Source organism: Pinus tabuliformis, chromosome 2_2, assembly GCF_031772625.1.
Source record: "Pinus tabuliformis cultivar Carrire ecotype Pingquan chromosome 2_2, CPIR1, whole genome shotgun sequence".
NCBI classification, from domain to species: Eukaryota; Viridiplantae; Streptophyta; class Pinopsida; order Pinales; family Pinaceae; genus Pinus; species Pinus tabuliformis.
The window spans coordinates 272,548,662-272,570,386 of NC_142300.1; the positions used below are offsets into that span (position 1 = coordinate 272,548,662).

The 21,725-nt window shown below is 41.6% G+C and overlaps 1 protein-coding gene across 1 annotated transcript in view; it reads right to left on the bottom strand.

Moving 5' to 3' along the window:
• Positions 1-21,725, bottom strand: part of LOC149192354 (uncharacterized) — a 257,294-nt gene that overhangs the window by 49,337 nt on the left and 186,232 nt on the right. The window contains exon 8 of the mRNA XM_089404560.1: positions 7,442-7,499. Within this exon, the coding sequence (XP_089260686.1) occupies positions 7,442-7,499 (58 nt within the window). The remainder of the gene's footprint in view (positions 1-7,441; positions 7,500-21,725) is intronic.

A 21,725-nucleotide genomic window follows, 5' to 3' on the forward strand; every position in this document is an offset into this window, starting at 1 on the left:
AAAAAACCATCAAACGCTTCTCTAATAATTTATGAGTACATCAAATGCTTCAGCTCCAATTGAAAAGGAAGCCCCAACTCCCCAATACTCTAGAAAAGCATCCAATTTTCCAAGTCCAACTGGAAAGATGCTCCTACGCCTTGGTTTTCTTAGCAGTCAACTAAAAGGATGCTCCTACAACCTAGCAAGCTCCAACTCACCCTAACACTATTGAAAATTGTAACTAGGTTCGGTCTTTGTAATGACCTAATTGTAATCATGACACTCTATATTCTTTATAAAGAAAGATAAAGAAATTATATTTCATTTTTGCACTATGGGTTCCATACTCAAGTTTGAGTCAAAAGCATATTCTTCGTGCTTTTATATTTTCTAGGTCTTTCTAGGATAAAGAATAAATTTTGTCATGTGCCATAGTCCCATTTGGACTCATTGTAATAAAGATAAATATTTATATTATTAAGAAAAAGCAATGTATTAGCCCAAGACCAAGTTGGCCCAGGAGCAAGGATAGGTCATCCTTAAGGGAAGGAATTTGACCCTCAAGAAAGGCTATATAAAGGAGAGGAGCTCGACTCATTTGGGCACTCATTAAGCACAAGTTTGATCTGCGATAGCGAAGGAGAAAAGAAGAGCTGGAAAGATGAGGAAGGAAGGAAAAGAAGTCAAATTTTCTTTGGATTCTCTCTCTCTCTTCACACGTGTGAAGTTAGGGTTTTGATGTTGCAAGTTGCAGGGGCGAAGTTGTAGGGCCGAAATTCTGTTGCAGAGGCCAAAATTGCAATATTGAAGTTTTGGAAGTTGCGTTGACGGAGGTCTTGCTAGGGGCTTACTTGGGGCTTGTAGAGTTTGTTGGCTTTGGTATTTGAGTCTCGGAAGTCTCTTTGTAAGAAGATTCTATAAGAAAAGAAACATTTCTACCTAGGTTTTTCCTTTGAAGAGGTTTTTCCCTGGCTTGGAACCTATATCCTTTGTACTTTGTCTCTTTGTGATCTTCAATGTTTTGATAATTACTTGATGAACAGAACTAAAAGTAATTTAAGGCCAACTAACATCACAAGTAAGTATAAAGATAAGGAAAATAAGTTTTAATCTACAATTCTCCATATTTTCCAACATGCTATCAGAGCTAAGGTTCAGAAAGGAGACTAAAGATCACATTATAGTTGGCACTATGGAAAGGGTTATGAAGAAGGGTTTCAAGTGTCTTAGAAATCTCGCTACATCTATCAAGAACTATATGTTGAAGATCATCTCCAAGGTAGCAAAGAGAATAATAGAAGGAAGTCTATTCTCTGCTTTATCTTGCACTTTCAAGGACGAGAATGTATGGGTTATCGACAGTGGTGCTTCTAGACATATGACAGGAGCATGTAGCTAGCTTCAGACCCTACCAAAATGGATCTCCTCTCACTCAATCAAACTTGGAGACAACAAGAGCTATCCGGTGAAAGGCATTGGATCTACTTCATTAGAGCTCGAGTCTAGAGGAAGCATTCACCTCAACAACATTCTATATGTTCCAGGCAAGGTTACATGGGAGTGGGAGCAAAAACGGGGAGCAGGAGTGAGGGAAAAAGCGGGAACGGGAGCCGGAGCAAGGGCAGAAGTGGGAGTGGGAACGGGAGCAGAAGCGGGAGCGGGAGCAGCATTTTCAGAAACTCCCAGTTTGGGAGCGATTTTTTATATAAATATATTTTATTTTTATTTTTATTTATTTTGATGCATGTATGTCAACAAAAGCATGTAGAATGATGAATTAGATATAAAAAACATAGATTGAGCCATATAACAACAATCATCTAGAAGTTATAATCTTCATCAACCACATCCACAAGTTAGTAACATAGTAACATACAACATATTTAGTCTCATGATTCATCAATCTTAAAGTTCCAAGCCTTCAAAATTCAATATATAACATTTATCATCATTGATCACCAAAGTTGTACTAGTAAGCTAAGTGTAACCATTACAACAAATAATATCTAACATGAAATGAAATGTTATAAAATGAAATGAAATGAACCAACTTTCAACTTTCACGAAGCATCATATTCATAATTCATTACCAATGAGTTATAATTGCCAACTTCAAACTTCAAACTTAAATTGTCATATAAAAATATCATAATAAATATGAAAGAGTCAACAGTTATAAAAACTACTAGAAACTAGAAAAGATAAGTAAATCTATTATCTATTGCTAATGCTTGGGCCTCTTGTCACCACGAGAAATGTCTAATTTTTTAGCCACCACGAGAAATGTCTAATTTTTTAGCCTTGTTGGAAAATCAAGATCTTTGTCATTAATATCACCCTCTAAGAATTAATATCCAGAGGTATCTTTGTCATTACCTCTAGATCTATATAAGGATCTTTGTCATTAATATCACCCTCTAAGCATTAACATAAGATAGAAAAAACATAGTATGTCAAGTCAAGATTTTGTTTGAGTGATGGGTACATTTTTAGTAGGGTCATGATAGAGGAGTTCAACAACCAATGTCACTAACATCAATGTACATAGAGGGATTGGTGCTTTTGATTACATATGAGTTCCATACCCTAATACATGACAAAATCCAATGGAAACATTGCAATCCCCCCAGTCTTGAAATCCTGAAAAACTAATAAGTCTATTGGATTTTGAAGGAGATATAAAATTCTACTTTCTCCATATGAAATCCAATGAGATCGGAACCACTCTCAAACATCCTGAATCATTTCATGGTAATGCTAAAAATTTAAGTAAAAGGATGAAAATGAAGATTAAGGAGAATGTCACTTTTACTTTAAGAATTTAACATTACCATGAATCACATATCAATACTAGGGCCATAGGCTTGATCATTAGGCTGCCCCACTCAAAAATTATTTGTTTCTTTGAAAAAAATATTGCATTTGGAATGTTACTACAAAAAAAAAAATTGCAAAAAAGACTAAGGAGTTCCCCTAATCGCTCCCAAAAAACCGAGTGCACTCTCGAAATTGCTCACCCTTCGGGAACGATTTCGGGAGCCCGCTCTTGACTAGCTCCCGAGCGGAGCCCGAATTGGGAGCGGGTTCGTGGGGGGGCGCTCCTCCACAACCCTAGTTCCATGTTTGAAGAAAAACTTACTTCCTATTTCTTGTCTAAAGGATAAGGGTGATAGAGTTGCCTTTGTTGATGGCAAGGTTTTGGTTTCGGTAAGGGATCTAGTATTGATGATGCAAGGGTGATTGGGATCTGTGAAGGAGCACTTTATAGACCTTTTACACCTCTATCTCATGCCCTTGTCCACTTGGATATGAGTCCTTTTGAACTATGGCATTGAAGGTATGGACACCTTCATTACAAGATTTTTCCATCTCTCAATCAAATGGTTAATGGAATCCTCAAAATGAAGGAAGAACATGAAGCAACCTATTAGGGATGTGCTCTAGGAAATAATGTAAAGAAACTATTTGCAACAAGTGATACTAAATCTAGGGAAATCTTAGATCTCATACATTCAAATGTATGTGGACTTATGGCAGTTAAGTCTCTTGGTGGGCACTTGTATTATGTAACCTTAATTGATGATTTCTCAAGAAAAACTTGGTTATACCTTCTCAAAAACAAGGATGAGGTATTTGAAAAGTTTCAAGAGTTCAAGAATGAAGTTGTAATAGATCTAGCCAACAAATATATGATAATGCACATATACCCAGAAATAATAAGAGAGAAATATATAAACTTCAGATCTTTATTAATATCAAAACCCTTCAGGTAGGGCAATACCATACATTCATTCCTTAAGGAAGAAAAACACTCCACAAGCCATATGCTTGTCCATATAATATTGCTTGACCTCTCTCAATGGGGATTCTCTAGCCTCTATATAGGATTCATACATAGTACATACAATAACATGGGTCATTACCATGGTTCTCTCAATACCATACATCTAATACCATGGGATTATTACATTATTGCTAACCACTTGTGGTCCCTTACATGATGTGGGTTAACCACTTTAATTATTTACTATGGCCCATCCCATTATTACATTATTCCCTTGGGTACCTCCCTCTATACCCCATACTATCCCCCCTAGGTATACTACAGAAGTGGGGAACCCAACCGAGAGAAAGATCAAAACTCTAAGGTGAAATAATGATGGAGAATACACCTCTAAAGAATTGATAACTTTCTGCAAGGAAGCAGGAATCAAGAGGGAGCTCATTGTTCCTTATAATCTTGAACAAAATGGCGTGGCAAAAAGAAAGAACAGAACCATTGAGGAATGTGTAAGGGCTATGCTACATGATCAAGATTTCCCTCAATTTCTATGGGGAGAGGCATGTATGACAACTATTTACTTATAGAACCGCAATCCTCACAGGATTCTCAACAACATGGCTCCGGGAGAAGCATTTACAGGAAAGAAGCCTTGTGTGGATCATCTTCGAATATTTGGGTCTCTTGTGTATATTCATATACCTAAGGACAAGAGAAAGAAGTTAGATCCTACTAATTTCAAGGGCATCTTTGTTGGGTATAGTGCTTCATCTAAAGCATATAGCATATATACTACGGAGGATCGTCGAATTGAAGTAAGCATGGATGTCATCTTTGATGAATGTATAGCTTACAAGAAATTGAAGGATGTTCCAATGGACTCTGATAAGGAAGAGATACCTATTTTTGAAGATAATTCAATGGACTATCATGGTCAAGATCCAACATCCATTCAAGAAGATGTTGAAGGTCCTTGTGAGCCTATACAACAAGTAATTGTTCCAGAAAATCGAAAGAGACCTGCTTGGTTGAAGGCTACACTACAAGAAGCAGAAGGACATACAACATTTGGGACTATCAGAAAAAGTAAAAGACCAAAGAGGTATTTTGGGTATGCCGCATACATGACAAAGCTTATTGAAGCAGAACCTCCCTCCTATGAAGATGCAACTAAACATCAAGAATGGAGGAATGCTATGCAGGAAGAATCCCAGTCCATGATGAAGAACGATGTCTGGGAAATTATCCCAAGGCCAAGTGACAAATCTATAGTCACTTCAAAATGGATTTACAAGATAAAGCACGCTGCAAATGGGAGCATTGATAAATATAAGCAAGGTTTGTAGCAAGAGGCTTCTCACAAAAAGAAGAATTGATTATGATGAAACCTTTGCTCCCACAGCGAAATACACCACAATAAGATCGCTTGTTTCATTGGTTGCTACAATGGGATGGAACATTCATCAAATGGATGTTAAGGCAACATTTCTGAATGGGACCATTGATGAAGAGGTTAACATTGAGCAGCCTCAAGGATTTGAAATAAATTAGAGGAAAATTCATGTATGCAGACTGAAGAAGGGTATATATGGCTTAAAGAAAGCATCTAGAGCCTAGTATGCTAGAATGGATGCATACCTATTAAGACTTGGTTTTACCAAGAGTATTATAGATCCTAACCTATACATCAAGGTGGTCCAAGATGAACCAGTTATCATACTTTTGTATGTGGATGATTTACTAGTCACAGGTGTAGAGCATCGAATTCAGGAATGCAAGAAACAGTGAGCAACTGAATTCAATATGAAGCATCTTGGGATTATGCATTATTACTTGGGACTAGAAGTATGGCAAAAGCTAGGTGAGATATATCTTGGTCAAGGTAAATATGTGATCAAGATACTTCAGAAGTTTGGCATGATGGATAGCAAGCCTATGATGACTCTTATGATTACCAATTTGAAGAAGTTAAGGAGTTCAAAATCTAGTTCGGTGGATCCTACTTGCTACAGACAATTGATTGGGTCCTTAATGTATCTGGTAAATACAACACCGAACATTTGTTTTGTAGTAAATGTCATCAGTCAGTTTCAAATGAAGCCAAAACATGATCATTGGATTGCAACCAAGCATATCCTAAGATATTTGCGTGGAACTATACATCATTGTCTCTGGTATACTGGTAATGAAATCCAACATGATTTGTACATCATGATTAGCCTTGTAGTATCTAGATGCCTCATGATGATCATCTCATGAGATACACTTTTTTGTTTTGATGTGATTTTCTTTTATCATATCGGGACTTGTGACTCGGAAGAGTTAAAATAGATATCATACTTAAGTATTGATGTTTGACGTACCATATGATGTCTTATACATTTTATATAGTAGTTTTATCTTCAAATTTATGTGACAATGTGTTTGTTTGATATTGATGTTGTTTTAGAAGTTTAAAATTTTGAAAAAAAAAATGATTATTTTTGTATTTTTTAAATTTCTCGATATTTTTTGATAATTTCCAATAATTTAAATTTTTTACCCCCTAACAATAAATGTAACATTGGTTTTCATCCATTGAAATTTGCTGTCATTTATTTCCTAAGTTATTCTTTAATTGGTCTTTTGCTTCAACTTTTCTATTATCAATTTTAGGATATTTTGCATATTGTTCTTGTAAATTTTTCATGCTGTAAATTGTGTTGCTAGAAACCCTAATTTACAACAACAAATGGTAACTTAAAGGTAGCATGTGTTTGGGAACGTATTTGAGTTTCTCCAAGGCATATTAAGCCCTCTAAATTTAGCCATAGGGTTTTTTGAACTCATTACTTTGAAGTTACATCTCATCTCACTTGAAGCCTTATTCATTGAAAAATATCATTGGGTGAGTTTATTTGCAAAACCCTTAAGGGAAATTTAGCCTATGAACACTTGGGTCATCTAATCCCTAAGGTCTGTTGGGGAAGACTCTCTGTTGAGGTAATATCTGACCACAGAATAATAGGGGAACAATTGCTAAGGTAACAGTGGTTATTGATCCCATTGTTGCTCTTAATCTAGAATGCTTAGTGAGGCTTTGCAATAACATGCTAGATTTTGAAGTAGTAATCCCCATCTCAATTTCTTTGACTCCAAGTAATTATATTTACCATTATAAAGCATTTTCAAATCATTTTGCTTCCATATTTGACACCTCGAATCTCTGAGAGTATGTTACTTACTGTGTTAAGCACTAACAAGGTAAAATTACAAATGAAGGTTTGAGCAGTACCACATAAACAAGAAGTTGGAGTTCTTTTCTAGTCCCTAGCTTCAGTTTTTCCATGTTTCTGATTATCTCTCCTAACTTTTTACACTATAATCATATTGGGCAAATATAAAAACACGCATCAAATTTGTCAGCAAATTATTTCGTTGTTTTCTTTTTTCTTCCTCTTTTTGTAAAGGGATAGAGGAAAATTATGGAATAAGAATGACCGTCCAAAGGACATTTCTGAAACTTGGCTTTTTATGTGTCAGGTGCCAGAGTAGTAGATGTGTTGAGCTCACAAATTACATGTGCTTGAATGTGTCCTGACTCGTAACAATTATAGAAAAATTGTTTCAACATGCATACTCCTGGTTTATGCTTAATCAAACATAAGACTACTAAAAAAACATAAATAAAAGACACACCTGTTTCAGGAAACACTTGCTGAGAAAGACTGCGGGAATATCCAGGAGGCATGTTAAACTGGACAATTGGGAAAGCATTCTTATTAGTAATTATAATGAAACAGAAAATGAATCAAAGATTATATCAACTTAAACATAAGCTTAGATGAAAGTTAAAACAATGCAAACCTCAAGGACAAATGAATCAAAGTATTCCACTTAAACATAAGGTTAGCAGGCAACAATTCAAAACCTTCAGTGAAATCGTAATAGCTTCAATTTATATTCAAAATAATGTATTCATATATTGAGTTTTTTTATTGAAACTAAATTATTGACATAGAACCCCATATGCCAGTTTAGCACCATTTAGTGTAGAAGCTCTCTGTGCCTTATCACAGCAACCAAAGAAAAGTAGAAATGGAATAAGTATAGAAATGATTGAGTTACCTAGGGCAATTTCCATTGAACAATGCTAACATGAATAGATATATATTTGGAATGTGCCATACTTAATGTCATACGAACTTTCTTTGTTACATTTAACTTTCATCTAAAATTGATTAATCAGGATAAATTGCATAAAAAAATTTGAAATAATGGACACGGTAAGAGATGATGAACGTGAACTGGTGTATATGCTCAAAAAACCATTATGGTAATAAGGTTACTGATCCAGGACATCCAACCATCATGTGGTTGAAAGCTGACATGAATTGTAGCATGCACTTTGAGACACACTGACATAGCATATAAATATGAAAATTGAGTAACTGAAAGCCCATCCATTGATTCTGGTACGTATTTATTGCTTTGAAGCTAATTGAATAGCCACTGAGTTGGCAGGGCTGTTGAAAAGCAGGCATCAATGAGCACCAAGACACATCTGACCTGCAACTTCCTTATGAAATAATGGACACGGTAAGAGATGATGAATGTGAACTGGTCTATATGCTCAAAAAACCATTATGGTAATAAGGTTATTGATCCAGGACATCCAACCATCATGTCGTTGAAAGCTGACATGAATTGTAGCATGCACTTTGAGACACATACTAACATAGCATATATAAATATGAAAAATTGAATAATTGAAAGCTCATCCATTGATTCTGTGTAATATTCCTAATTAGCCATGGCTAACTGGAATATTCGATTTTGCTCAATTTTGCCTTCTATAGCTATTTATAAATAAAAAGGTGAGGAAAGGGGGACATAACTCACTTTATGAATAAAGTCACTCCCTAGTAGCACAACGTTGTAACTTAAAAGGGGAGCCAAGGGGGCCCAAGGACCACATAGAGAAGGGGCCCACATAGACACTTGGAGGGACTGCACAGATGGAGAAGGAACACATGGCAAGAGAGAGGCTACGTTGGAGGAGGTGGGCCTTAGGGTTTTAAGAGAGGCCAACACTATAAAGTAGAGAGGAGCCTCCTCATTTTGATGATCAGATTATGTGGAATTTGAGCTAGTCACTTCGACTTAGAGCACGCTGGTTGTTTAGCTTGTCTGCAGCACTGTTTAGTGCATCGAGTGTCTCTGTCCGGAGATCTCACCCTTAGCCCCGGGGGACTTCGAGTGCCTACTCGGGCAAGGTAGTTTCATCAGTATTTTGCAGGAGGAGCGATCTCTGGAGTTGAGGAGGAACTAAGCATTGTGATGACTACGCAGTCTTGAGAAGGGAGGACGCAGTCTCTTTTGGTAGGAACTCCAGACTGGGTTTTTGTGGAGGATTTGAGCTTGGAGATTGAGCAAGGGATCAACCCTTGCATATTGGAGGGTTTTGGCAGAGTTTCGAGTAGAGTTTTGGAGGATTCTCTTCAAGAGCAGGGCAGAGCCTTGAGGGATAGCGTAGATCCTCAAGGGGGTGATTTTCGGGGGTCAGCTATTTTAGAAAAGCTTTATGGGCTTTTCAGGGTTTTTTGAGTAGAGGCTGATTCCAGAGTTTCGACATTTTCTGAGGAGGGGAACAGCCCCAAATCCTCACTTGATTCCAGCAGTATTAGCAACATAGTAGTTCTCCGGCAGCTTGGACGCAGTTCAGAGAGAGGCCATTTCCTTACCATTCTGAGTGTATTTCTTCACTTGCCTTGTGCAAGTCGAGGAGCTATTTTTCTGATCACCGCTTGAACTCTTTCCATTACTCAGTATAATAAAATGGCTTAGCATTTCTCTCTGCATTTCTCGAGTATCTGCTTATATTCCATGTATTCATTATTGTATGTTGCACTACTATTATTTTTATCTCTTTGAACTTCCCAGCTACTATACCACTTGTATGTTTTTCTCCTATACTCTTAGATAGAGTCTGGAAAGGGCCAAATAGCCTCCAAATCTTGTCCTCTTTTCAGAGGCGACATATCTGGTAAACACCCTCCCAGTCCATCTCTGGTTGGAGTTTGCTTGTGTTTGAGGGATATCCCTAATAAGGGATATTACAGTGGTATCAGAGCATAGATCTGGCTCAGCCTGTGGAGCTAGCAGTCTATGACACCGAGGGAAAAACCCCACATCTGTTACAGGGATAGGAAATACAGGGATATTGAGCGTAGGTTGGAGAACACCTACGGAAAGGGACATTGTGTTCAGGTGGTGAACACAAAACAAGAGGAGCCTATGGTGAACACAGAACAGGAGGAGCCTGTGGTGGACGCAGAGCAGGAGGATCCGATGGCAGATGAGGACCGAAAAATATTTGCAGACATGCTCCTCAAATCAGTGCAGGATCTGTCGAGGTAGATCGAGGTGATGGGGCAGAGATTCACAGCAGTGGAGGCTAGACAGCATGAGAACCCACGGGTTTTTCAGGTTGGTGAGGGATCGGGTACATCCCACCATTTGCCAGAGCAGGGTGCCACACAGCATGATACTACTCAACAGATGGCCTCACATGCCCCTACATGCTCTACCATGCCCACTTTCCTAGGAGCAGATACGGGGGCTGGAGCCCAGCAGGAGGCAGAGCCCGGTCATATGGGCGATTATTTTGCAAAGTACCAGACCTATGGGCAAGAGTTCAGCGATGCTCTCTCATTCAGAGACTTTGTTCAGCTCTAGCAGGATAGTAGACCCTGCGACCATCACAAAGGATACCAGCATTATCATGATGGAGACACCCACAACACAGCTAGTAGATTCCACTTGCCTACGTTTGATGGCTCATCAAACAGTTCGGCAAAGTCTTGGGTGGAGAAGCTGGACATCTATTTCCAGTTTAACCAAATGTTGGAGACAGAGGCCATCAAGGTAGCGACATTACATTTGGATGGTGAGGCCTAGGACTGGTGGTTCCATGGGTTGGTTACACTCGGACACTCCACAGTGACGACATATGCCAAGTTCACCAGGAAACTAATAGAAAGATTTGACCAGAGGGATCCGGAACAGCACTTTGTTGAGCTGACGAGGCTCAAACAGACCGGGAACCCAGAGACCTACATTGCAGACTTCTTGAGGGTTTCAGTGATGGTGCCAGATCTATCCGCGGTACGAAGGATCTACATGTTTGTTGAGGGGTTAGCAGAGCCACTTCAGGGTCTAGTTAGATCCAATAGACCAGCCACACTCCAGGATGCTATTAGCAAGACCCGAGACTTACACGATACCTTACCTAGGACCCGGACACCTTACCCCCAGAGACAGGCTTTCCAGCCTAAGGGAAAGGATGTGAGGATTCCGCCTCCAAAGGGGAATCCAAGACGAGCACAGATTGATGATGATGCCAGGAGGGAGTTGAAGAAGAAGCGGTTGTGCTTTACCTGTCAGGAGCTGTGGGCACCGGGACATAGATGTGCTGCTGGCAAAGCACATTTTATTGAGATCTTCTCCGAGAGCAGCGAGGAAGAGGATGAGGAGGATGATGTGGAGGTAGGAGATAGTCATGCCGCACAGGATCCTTTGCCACCTCCACCACCAGCAGCAAGTGGTGCAGCTTTTGCACCTACCAGAGGGGCCCTTGCAGCATTGCGAGGAGTTCCCAAGTATTTGACGCTACGCGTACAGGGGACAGTACGTGGCCAGCGAGTATCAGTTTTGGTTGACAGTGGGGCAACCAACAACTTCATCGATGCACAAATGGTTGAGCGGAGAGGTATACAGACAGAGAGCTTTAATGGCTTTTCAGTTTTGGTCCCAGGAGATCAGACCATGGTGTGTGCTCGTTATGTTCCAGAGTTATCAGTGACGATGAGCACCTACACACTGACTAACCAATTTTTCTTGGTCGATATTCCGGACACCAACATGATACTTGGTGTTCAGTGGCTTATCACTCTAGGGAAGGTCACGACAGATTAGAAGGCCCTAGAGATGGAGTGGGATGATGAGAAGACAGGGAGGCATGAGAAGATACGGGGACAGCACACATATCCGCCTCAGACTGTTTCGGCTCATCGGATGGAGGCAGTCTTCCGGAAGGGAGACATAGAGTGGGCTGTGGAGCTGCGTGCATCAAAGGCAGGGACTACAGGGCAGACGGCACACCCAGAGATACAGTCCATCCTTGACCAATATGCCACAGTGTTTGGGGAGATTCCGCTGGGACAACCACCGGACCAGGGGTTTGAGCACACCATTGAGCTTGAGCAAGGCATACAGGCAGTGATTACTACCCCCTATAGGCATCCCAAGGCCTATCAGGATGAGATTGAACGAGCCATTCAGGAATTACTGGCTCTTGGGCACATTCGGCTGAGCACGAGTCCTTTTGCTTCTTCCGTGGTGTTGGTGAAGAAGAAGGACAGCACATTGAGGATGTGCATTGACTACAGGGCCCTGACCAAGAAGACCCTGAAGAACAAGTATCCCATACCCAAGATTGATGAGTTGATGGATGAGTTGAGAGGAGCACGGTTCTTCTCAGAGATTGATTTGAGATCTGGGTACCATCAAATTCGCATGAGGGAGTAGGATATTCCCAAGACCACCTTCAGGTGTCACTATGGGCACTTTGAGTTTTTGGTGATGCCCTTCGGGCTAACCAACGCCCCAACTACATTCCAGTCCTGCATGAATCACATCTTCTGCAGTCACTTGAGGAAGTTTGTGTTGGTGTTCTTTGATGATATTCTCATTTACAACAGGACTTGGGAGGAGCATCTCCAGCACATTGAGACAGTGTTGTGCATCTTGGAGGAGCAGCAGTTCTATGCCAAGCTCTCCAAGTGTGAGTTTGGGTTGATGGAGATGTTGTACTTCGGACACATCATAGGGGTGGACAGAGTGAGAGTCAACGAGGAGAAGATCGGGGCCATCAGAGATTGGCCGGAGCCGAGGAACGTGACAGAACTTCGGGGATTCATTGGCATTTGTACTTACTATCGGAAGTTCGTCAAGAGTTTCTCACAGCTTGCTGCACCCCTGACAGATCTGACAAGGAAGGGGGCATTCAGTTGGTCACATACAGCGCAACGAGCCTTTGACAGGCTCAAGGAGGTTATTAGCAGCTGCCCAGTTCTTGCATTGCCAGATTTTTCGCAACCATTTGTTTTGGAGTGTGATGCGTCGGGAGAGGGGATTGGCGCAGTGTTGATGCAAGGAGGTCACCCTATAGCCTTTGAGAGCCAGAAGCTCCTTCCGCATGAGAGGTTGTATTCTATATACGACAAGGAGATGTTGGCCATTATGCATGCATTGGCCAAATTCTAGCAATATTTAGTGGGTAACAGGTTCAGGGTGAGGACTGATCACAACAGCCTCAGGTTCTTTTTGGAGCAGAAACAGCTACAGGAGAGGCAGCAAAAGTAGATCAGTAAGATCCAAGCGTATGACTTTGACATTGAGTATGTCAACAGTAAGAAAAGCGTGGTAGCAGATGCCCTTTCATGTAGACCAGCCACATTGTCTCTTATGAGCTTGGACATAGACTGGAGGGCTCGACTCTTAATAGAGTACTCCAAGGACAAATTTGCATGTGAGATTCTCGATGGGCATGTGGCGGACGACAAGTACAGGGTAATCGATGAGATCATCTACTATAGGGACCGAATCTTCTTGACTGAGGGATCTCAGTCAAGAAGAAGATACTTCAGGCATCACATGATTCACCTTTGGCCGGCCATCAGGGGTTTACCAAAACCTACAGGGCCATTAGAGAGAGGTTCTCATGGAAGGGCCTCAAGGAGGACGTACTCCAGCATATCCGCGAGTGCGATATTTGCCAAAGGAACAAGGGGAGATGAGCCATCTCGTAGGATTATTATAGCCTCTTCCCATTCCGGAGGGGAAATGGGAGAGTGTTTCGATGGACTTCATCACAGGGTTGCCCATGGTGCAGGGCAAGGATTGTATCTCTGTCATCATTGATCGACTGACAAAGTACACACACTTTTTCGCCATATCCGCACACTACACAGCAGCGCAAGTAGCTGAGTTGTTCTTCACAGAGACCTTCAGGCTACATGGTCTTCCTAAGACTATCATCAGTGACAGGGACAACCATTTCATGGGCAGGTTTTGGCAGGAGCTTTTCCGGTTCGTGGGGACGGAGTTGACATCGAGTACCAGTTATCACCCACAGACGGACGCGCAGACAGAGATAGTTAACAAGTGGCTGAAGGGCTACTTGCGTAACTATGTCAGTGGGCAGCAGCGAACACGACAACGCAAGTAGGCGAGTTGTTCTTCAGAGAGACCTTCGGGCTACATGGTCTTCCTAAGACCATCATCAGTGACAGGGACAGCGATTTCATGGGCGGGTTTTTCCAGAAGCTTTTCCGGTTGGTGGGAACGGAGTTGACACCAAGTACCAGTTATCACCCACAGACAGACGGGCAGACAGAGATAGTTAACAAGTGGCTGAAGGGCTACTTGTGTAACTATGTCAGTGGGCAGCAGCGAACATGGCTGAAGTGGCTGCATCTGGGGGAGTACTGCCACAACACTACACATCACATGTCCATTGGTATGTCACCATTCTATGTTTTGTATGGATATCATCCTTTATCTTTTGCTGACGAGATGTTTGGTGCTAGCAAGGCTCCGAGAGCCAAGATTTGGATCCAAGAGAGTCAAGACATCCTTCGAGCTCTCAAGGATAATATGGCTACAGCGCAAAACCAGCAGAAGTTGTATGCTGACAGGGGTCGGGTGGAGAGACAGTTTGAGGTAGGGGACTTGGTCTACCTACGATTACAGCCATACCGACAGTCATCACTGAAGCATAAGGGAGCTGATAAGCTCAAGCCCCGCTTTTATGGGCCATACAGGGTGATACGCAGGATTGGACGGGTTGCGTACGAATTGGAGCTGCCCCAAGGCAACAAGATTCATAACGTTTTTCATGTATCATGCCTGAAGAAGGCATTGGGGCAGCAAGTGACAATGACATATGAGCTACCACCCACGGATGATGAGGGGCATTTGGTGTTGCAGCCAAAGCCTATTATTGATACCAGGGAGAGACAACTATGGAGCGGGACGGTCCGGGAATTCTTGGTGAGGTGGAAGAATTTACCGAATGAGGATGCCACTTGTGAGAATGAGAAAATATTGTAGCATCCATCACTTCAGTTGCTTGAGGACAAGCAACATTTTGCTGAGGGAGACTGTAATATTCCTAATTAGCCATGGCTAACTAGAATATTCGATTTTGCTCAATTTTGCCTTCTATAGTTATTTATAAATAAAAAGGTGAGGAAAGGGGGACATAACTCACTTTATGAATAAAGTCACTCCCTAGTAGCACAACGTTGTAACTTAAAAGGGGGGGGCAAGGACCACGTAGAGAAGGGGCCCACGTAGACACTTGAGGGACTGCGCAGATGGAGAAGGAACACATGGCAAGAGGGAGGCTACGTTGGAGGAGGTGGGCCTTAGGGTTTTGAGAAAGGCCAACGTTATAAAGGAGAGAGGAGCCTCCTCATTTTGATGATTAGATTATGTTGCATTTGAGCTAGTCACTTCGACTTAGAGCATGCTGACTGTTTAACCTGTCTACAGCACTGTTTAGTGCATCGAGTGTCTCTGTTTGGAGATCTCACCCTTAGCCCTGGGGGACTTCGAGTGCCTGCTCGGGCAAGGTAGTTTCATCAGTATTTTGCAGGAGGAGCGATCTCTGGAGTTGAGGAGGAGCTGAGCATTGTGATGACTATGCAGTCTTGAGAAGGGAGGACACAGTCTCCTTGGTAGGAGCTCCAGACTGGGTTTTGTGGAGGATTTGAGCTTGGAGATTGAGCAAGGGATCAGCCCTTGCATATTGGAGGGTTTTGGCAGAGTTTCGAGTAGAGTTTTGGAGGATTCTCTTCAGGAGCAGCACAGAGCCTTGAGGGATAGCGTAGATCCTCAAGGGGGTGATTTTCGGGGGTCAGCTATTTTAGAAAAGCTTTCCGATCTTTTCTGGGTTTATTGAGCAGACGTTGATTCCAAAGTTTCAGCATTTTCTGAGGGGAAACAACCCCAAATCCTCACTTGATTCCAACAGTAGCAACAGCACAGCAGTTCTCCGGCAGCGTGGACGCAGTTCAAAGAGAGGCCATTTCCTTACCATTCTGAGTGTATTTCTTCACTTGCCTTGTGCAAGTCGAGGTGCTATCTTTCTGATCACCTCTTGTACTCTTTCCATTACTCAGTATAATAAAATGGCTTAGCATTTCTCTCTGCATTTCTCGAGTATCTGCTTATATTCCATGTATTCATTATTGTATGTTGCACTACTGTTATTTTTATCTCTTGAGCTTCCCGACTACTATACTACTTGTGTGTTTTTCTCCTATACTCTTAGACAGAGTCTGGAAAGGGCCAGGTAGCCTCCAGATCTCGTCCTCTTTTCAGAGGTGACATATCTGGTAAACACCCTCCCAGTCCATCTCTAGTTGGAGTTTGCTTGTGTTTGAGGGATATCCCTAATAAGGGATATTACATTCTGGTACGTATTTATTGCTTTGAAGCTAATTGAATAGCCACTGAGTTGGCAGGGCTGTTGAAAAGCAAGCATCAATGAGCACCAAGACACATCTGGCTTGCAACTATTGCATGACCCAACGAGGTTGGTTAAAACTTAAAAGGTGAATAGAAATCCAGATCAAGCATATCAGTTGGTTACTACTCATTGCAACTTAGAAATCCATCTTGGAATGACAATTCCACTATATACAATTGCTGGCAGCTTCAAAATCTTATTATGGGAAAAGTATATTTATTGCATGTGAGCAGTATGTAGTGTTACCACAAAATCTAGCAAGCCCTAAGGAGAGAAAGCCTATAGGATAAAGAGCTAGACTAAGTGATAACAATAGGACAATGGCACACTGTCACCACAGTGAGTGTCCCCTGCTCTTTATGGACTTTCACCGATGGGAGGACTCCCGGTAAATTCGATAATCAACTTTGATAGATATTCTAGGGTCTAAGATACTAGGTGATGAGATAGGACCTCTTGAGGGAAGCTTAAGGTGATGAAATGATGCTTCAAAGGGTACTTTGCTCCCTCTAAGAGACCTAAAAGAGACTTGCGCAAGACCTAGGGTTTCGTGGATAATCATGGGAAGAAGCACTTCCAAGGTCAAGTCAAGGGTTGTTTACCATGTGGATTGATTCCATTATTCAAAGGAGTGAACCCAAATGGCTATATATATATATATATATATAGATACAAGGGTTACAAGAATATATACAAATTATACACAATATTCATAATAAATTTCTAGTTCTTAATAGCAGATCTATCTTTATTGCATAATTAAATTTGGAGATCAATGAGCAGAGTAAGATTTATATCAATGCCATGGCCAAGATCTCTGCAAAACACTTGTTATATAAGTCTTGGAAGTTCAACACAATGGGCTCTTAAGCCTCTGGTCTTGGGAGTTGGTTGGTCCAACCAAAGACTTCCCCTCATGCCCAATATCTGAATACAGATTAGATCTCTACACACTTAAGATCAAATTAGTTTCAAAAGGGGATAGATACACATTAAAACCCTCAAAATCTAGAGATGCCTACTAGATCAATCAAGTTAGAATGTTTTTCTAAACCCAGTAACTAGTGCAAGATACATGTGCAAATAGTTAATCCTACTGTTAGATAATGAAATAATAACCTATGAATTTATTTCAATAGAGCATTAGGTGTGAAAATTTGATTGCCTGAATCAACACTGCAGCAACTAATTTATTTTACCTACTTCTTCAATAATTTATTTACAAAATCCCTTCAGTAAATATTAAAATAAATTCTACTGCAGATATCACACCATGATATAGAAGGAAATACATGCACAAGAATCAAACACATCAACACAGTAAATTTGGACAATTGTCCCCGGAAAAACCCAATGCCAGAAAACTGGTGCAGCAGAGGAGGATTTTATTAATCAGCATTTCTTGAGTACAACTAGAGTGCCAAACTAGCTCATCCAACAGAGATAAATTCTTTGGCGCCTCCCCTAGGCTTAGCGTCAGTCCAGCCAGCCTCTGCACAACTCCCAGACCCTCTGCGTCAGCACTCTACCTATCTACATCTACACTTGGCCTCTTTGTGTCACCCATGCAGGCCCACCAGTGACTGCGCAATCTTGTTGCCTTTGCATCTTCCTGAGTGGCTTTGCGTCTGCCTCTATGATCTCTTCCCGGTCCTTCGCCACTATCCCTGCCTCTCTATTACGTACTCGCTACCTCTTGTTGCAATCCAGTCTTCTAATTCGAGTTTCTCAGCAAGCCCCGGTCCAGAAATCGAACTGACTGGTCTCCCTCAGTGTACCTCCAACTAACCCTCAAGTCTTCTCTTATGCTTTTCCTGTTGATGAATCAATGGCCGAGATTAAGTCCCTAATCAAAGGATAAGATTAAAACAGACTTGATCTTCGTCTCTTAGAAGCTTCTCATCCTTATCTTTATTAATACCCATTAATATTTTTATTTTCCTAAGTTTAGACTTAGGAACCCATTAAAAATATTAATTATTTTAATAACTCTTCATTCGGATGGAAATTTCCATAACGATTTATGTGTCTTGGAGACCTCATGTGCTTTAGCCTCTCCACCAATTTTCATGGCTAGAGCACATCTAATGCTACCCCAAATCAACACTCCCTCTTAGCGAGGAATGTGCTCTAGTAATATTGCACCACTAAGCATCACCCTGATTATACGGCATCAATTCCTGTGCTGATGTTTAGCCTTCCTACCCAACATCCTCTGCGCTGCTGCATCCTGTACTGCTGCTCATGGCTCTACCACTGCCATTGCTACATATGTACTGCATCTCCCTCTGCATCCGTACTGCAGCTGGTCCTTCCTCCCAACACTGCATCTGCACTGCGATTCCCTCTGCATTTGTGTTGTTGTTGATCCTTTCCAACACTACATCTGCACTGCAACATCATACCATTTCTACTACTAAAATGGATTCTTTATCATCCCCATCTTCTCCCTGAAATAAGCAAACTTTGTTCTTCCAAGGGCCTTAGTAAGGATGTTTGCCACCTGTTCTCCTATAGGAGTGTAGCTCAACTGTACAGCTCCTTGTTGGACACAATCTCTGACAAAGTGACATCGAATATCAATGTGCTTTGACCAATCATGAAATACTGGATTCTTAGAGAGCTTGATGCAACTCTGATTATCACACATGATCCTAGTCGCGTCCATCCTTCTTCTGAATAGGTTCACAAGCATTTTTCTAAGCCATATGGCTTCGCACAAAGTTGTGCTAGCGGCCATATATTCTGCCTCAGCTGCGCTTAGAGCTATGGATTTCTATTTCCTACTGCACCAGGAGGTCATTCCTGATCCAATGTTGAAACAATACTGAGAGGTACTTTTCCGATCCACTAAACTTCCAGCCCAATCTGCATCAGTAAATCCACTCAATCTGATATCCTTACTCCTGGTGTACAAGAGTCCATAGTCGACTGTTCCCTGTATATATCTGAGAACATGTTTGGCTGCTGCCCAGTGCGCCCTCCTCAGTTCCACCATGAACTGACTGAGGGTGTTGATAGCGTAACAAATGTCTGGCTGGTATTGACCAGATACATCAGCGACCCTATGAGTTGCCTGTATAAGGTGGGATGAACATCCTTGTCTTCTGATGCATCAATTTTCTTCCAGTTGGTGATCATTGGAGTAGCCATAGGCCTACAGTCCTGCATCCTGAATCTCTTCAGAATTTCTGTAGCATATCTCCCTTGTCCAAGGAAGATCTCCCCCTTCCACTACCAAACTTCCAACCCTAGGAAACAGTGCATCTGTCCCAAATCCTTCATGTCGAATTATGTGGCTAAATTCTTCTTGCAGTCCTCTATGAGGTTGGATGATCCTATCAGGAAGAGATCATCCACACATAATACTAGGATTAGAGGCTCATTCTCTACAACCATATAGTAGAGATTTCGATCTGCGTCACGCTTGACAAACCCCATCTTTTGCAAGTAGCCATCAATTCAACCATACCACACTCTAGGTGCCAGTTTGAGCCCATACAAGGCTTTCTTTAATCTGCATACATGAGACTTATTCTCATGTGTCTCAAATCCTTCTGGTTGTTCAATGTATACTTCCTCTTCTATTACCCCGTTCAAGAATGTCGTTTTGACACCCATCTGATGAATCTCCCATCCCATCTGAGCTGCAAGAGATATCACAGTTCTAATAAATGTATACCTAGCTACTGGGGCGAAGGTCTCTTCGTAGTCAATCCCTTCCTTCTAAGCATACCCCTTAGCCACAAACCTGGCTTTGTATTTTTCCACACTGCCATCTACAACGTATTTAATCTTCTAGATCCATCTCGAACCTACCACTGATATATCTTGAGGCCTAGGCACTACTTCCCAAACATTGTTCACCATTATAGAGTTGTATTCCTTTACCATCGCATCCATCCAAACTTGATGTTGGGCAGCCTCTTGAAAACTGGAAGGCTCCCCATCCTGAGCTACAAAGGCCTGATATCTATCTGGTTGTTTTCGCTCCCTTTTATTGTTTCTCAGTTCACCGATGAAATCTTCTGCATTCCACAAAATCTGTCGAAATTCCCAGCTCGTTCTTCCTCTGGTAGCAGGTGCACCTGTTATCTCCTCCTCTTCCTGAAATTCTTCCTAATCTGAGGGAGAATTCTTGGCTTCCACTGGTTGAAGTGCTTTGACCAACAGCTCATCTTTTGACTACTCCTCGGAAGACATTTCTCGAGATTTTCTTAGGCCCTATCTTACATGCACTTCACACCTCGTCGAACTACTACCTTCTTGCTCCTTGGAAGATAGATTCTATATGCCTTAGCGTTCTCGCTATATCCCACTAGATATCCTTTCTCTGCAGTTTGATCTAACTTCTTCCTTTTCTCCTCGGGTATACGGCAATATGCTAAACTCCCAAATATCCTAAAATGGACGACTTCAGGTGTCTTCCCGGTGAAGACTTTCTCTGGACTAATCTTGCCCAATGCCCTATGAGGAGTTCTATTCTAGACATAGATTGTCGTATTGCATGCCTCTACCCACAGAAATTTTGGCATATCCTGATCATACATCATGGCCCTAGTTGCTTCCACGATAATCCTGTTCTTCCTCTCTGCTACTCTATTCTACTCCGGATTGTAAGGAGTTGTCCACTCTCTTCTAATGCCCTCCCTAGCACAAAAATCAGTGAAGTCCTTATTGACATATTCTCCACCATTGTCTGAGCGCAAAACTTTTATTTTCTTCCCTGTCAGATTCTCCACCAGAGCCTTGAACTCTTTGAATCGACAGAAAACCTCGTCCTTGGTTTTCAGAAAATAAATCCAAGTTTTCCTGGAGTGGTCATCAATGAAGGTGACGAAGTATTCGGCACCACTAAGAGCTTTAGTGGACATTGGTCCGCAGATATCTAAGTGTATCAATCCTAGTACACTCTTGGCCCTGTTTTTACTTCTAGGAAATGTTGCTTTGGCATACTTGCCCAAAGCACATCCTCTGCATACATCATCTCGTTCTGTACTAAGATCTGGAACTCCTGTTACAGTTTTCCTGAGAATTCTCAAAGCCCCATGGTGCAAATGTCCCATTCTTTTGTGCCATAGTTCATTCAAATCCTTGTCTCCATTACTACCTATCAGTGCCATTGGTGATTCTAGTTGTAACCTGTACAACCTGTTACTTATGATTCTGATCTGCACTTTCTTTTTCCAACTCAGGTGTTTGATGCATGCTTTCTCCTTAATGAAGAAAACGTCATGGCCCTTGCCTTGAAGTTGTGATATAAAAAGTAAGTTCATCCCCAGTCCTGGCACATGCAACACATTGGTAGCACAGAACCACTCTCTTGTTTATGTTTGAAAAACTATGGTACCCTTCCCTACTGGAGTACACTTTGCCTTATACCTC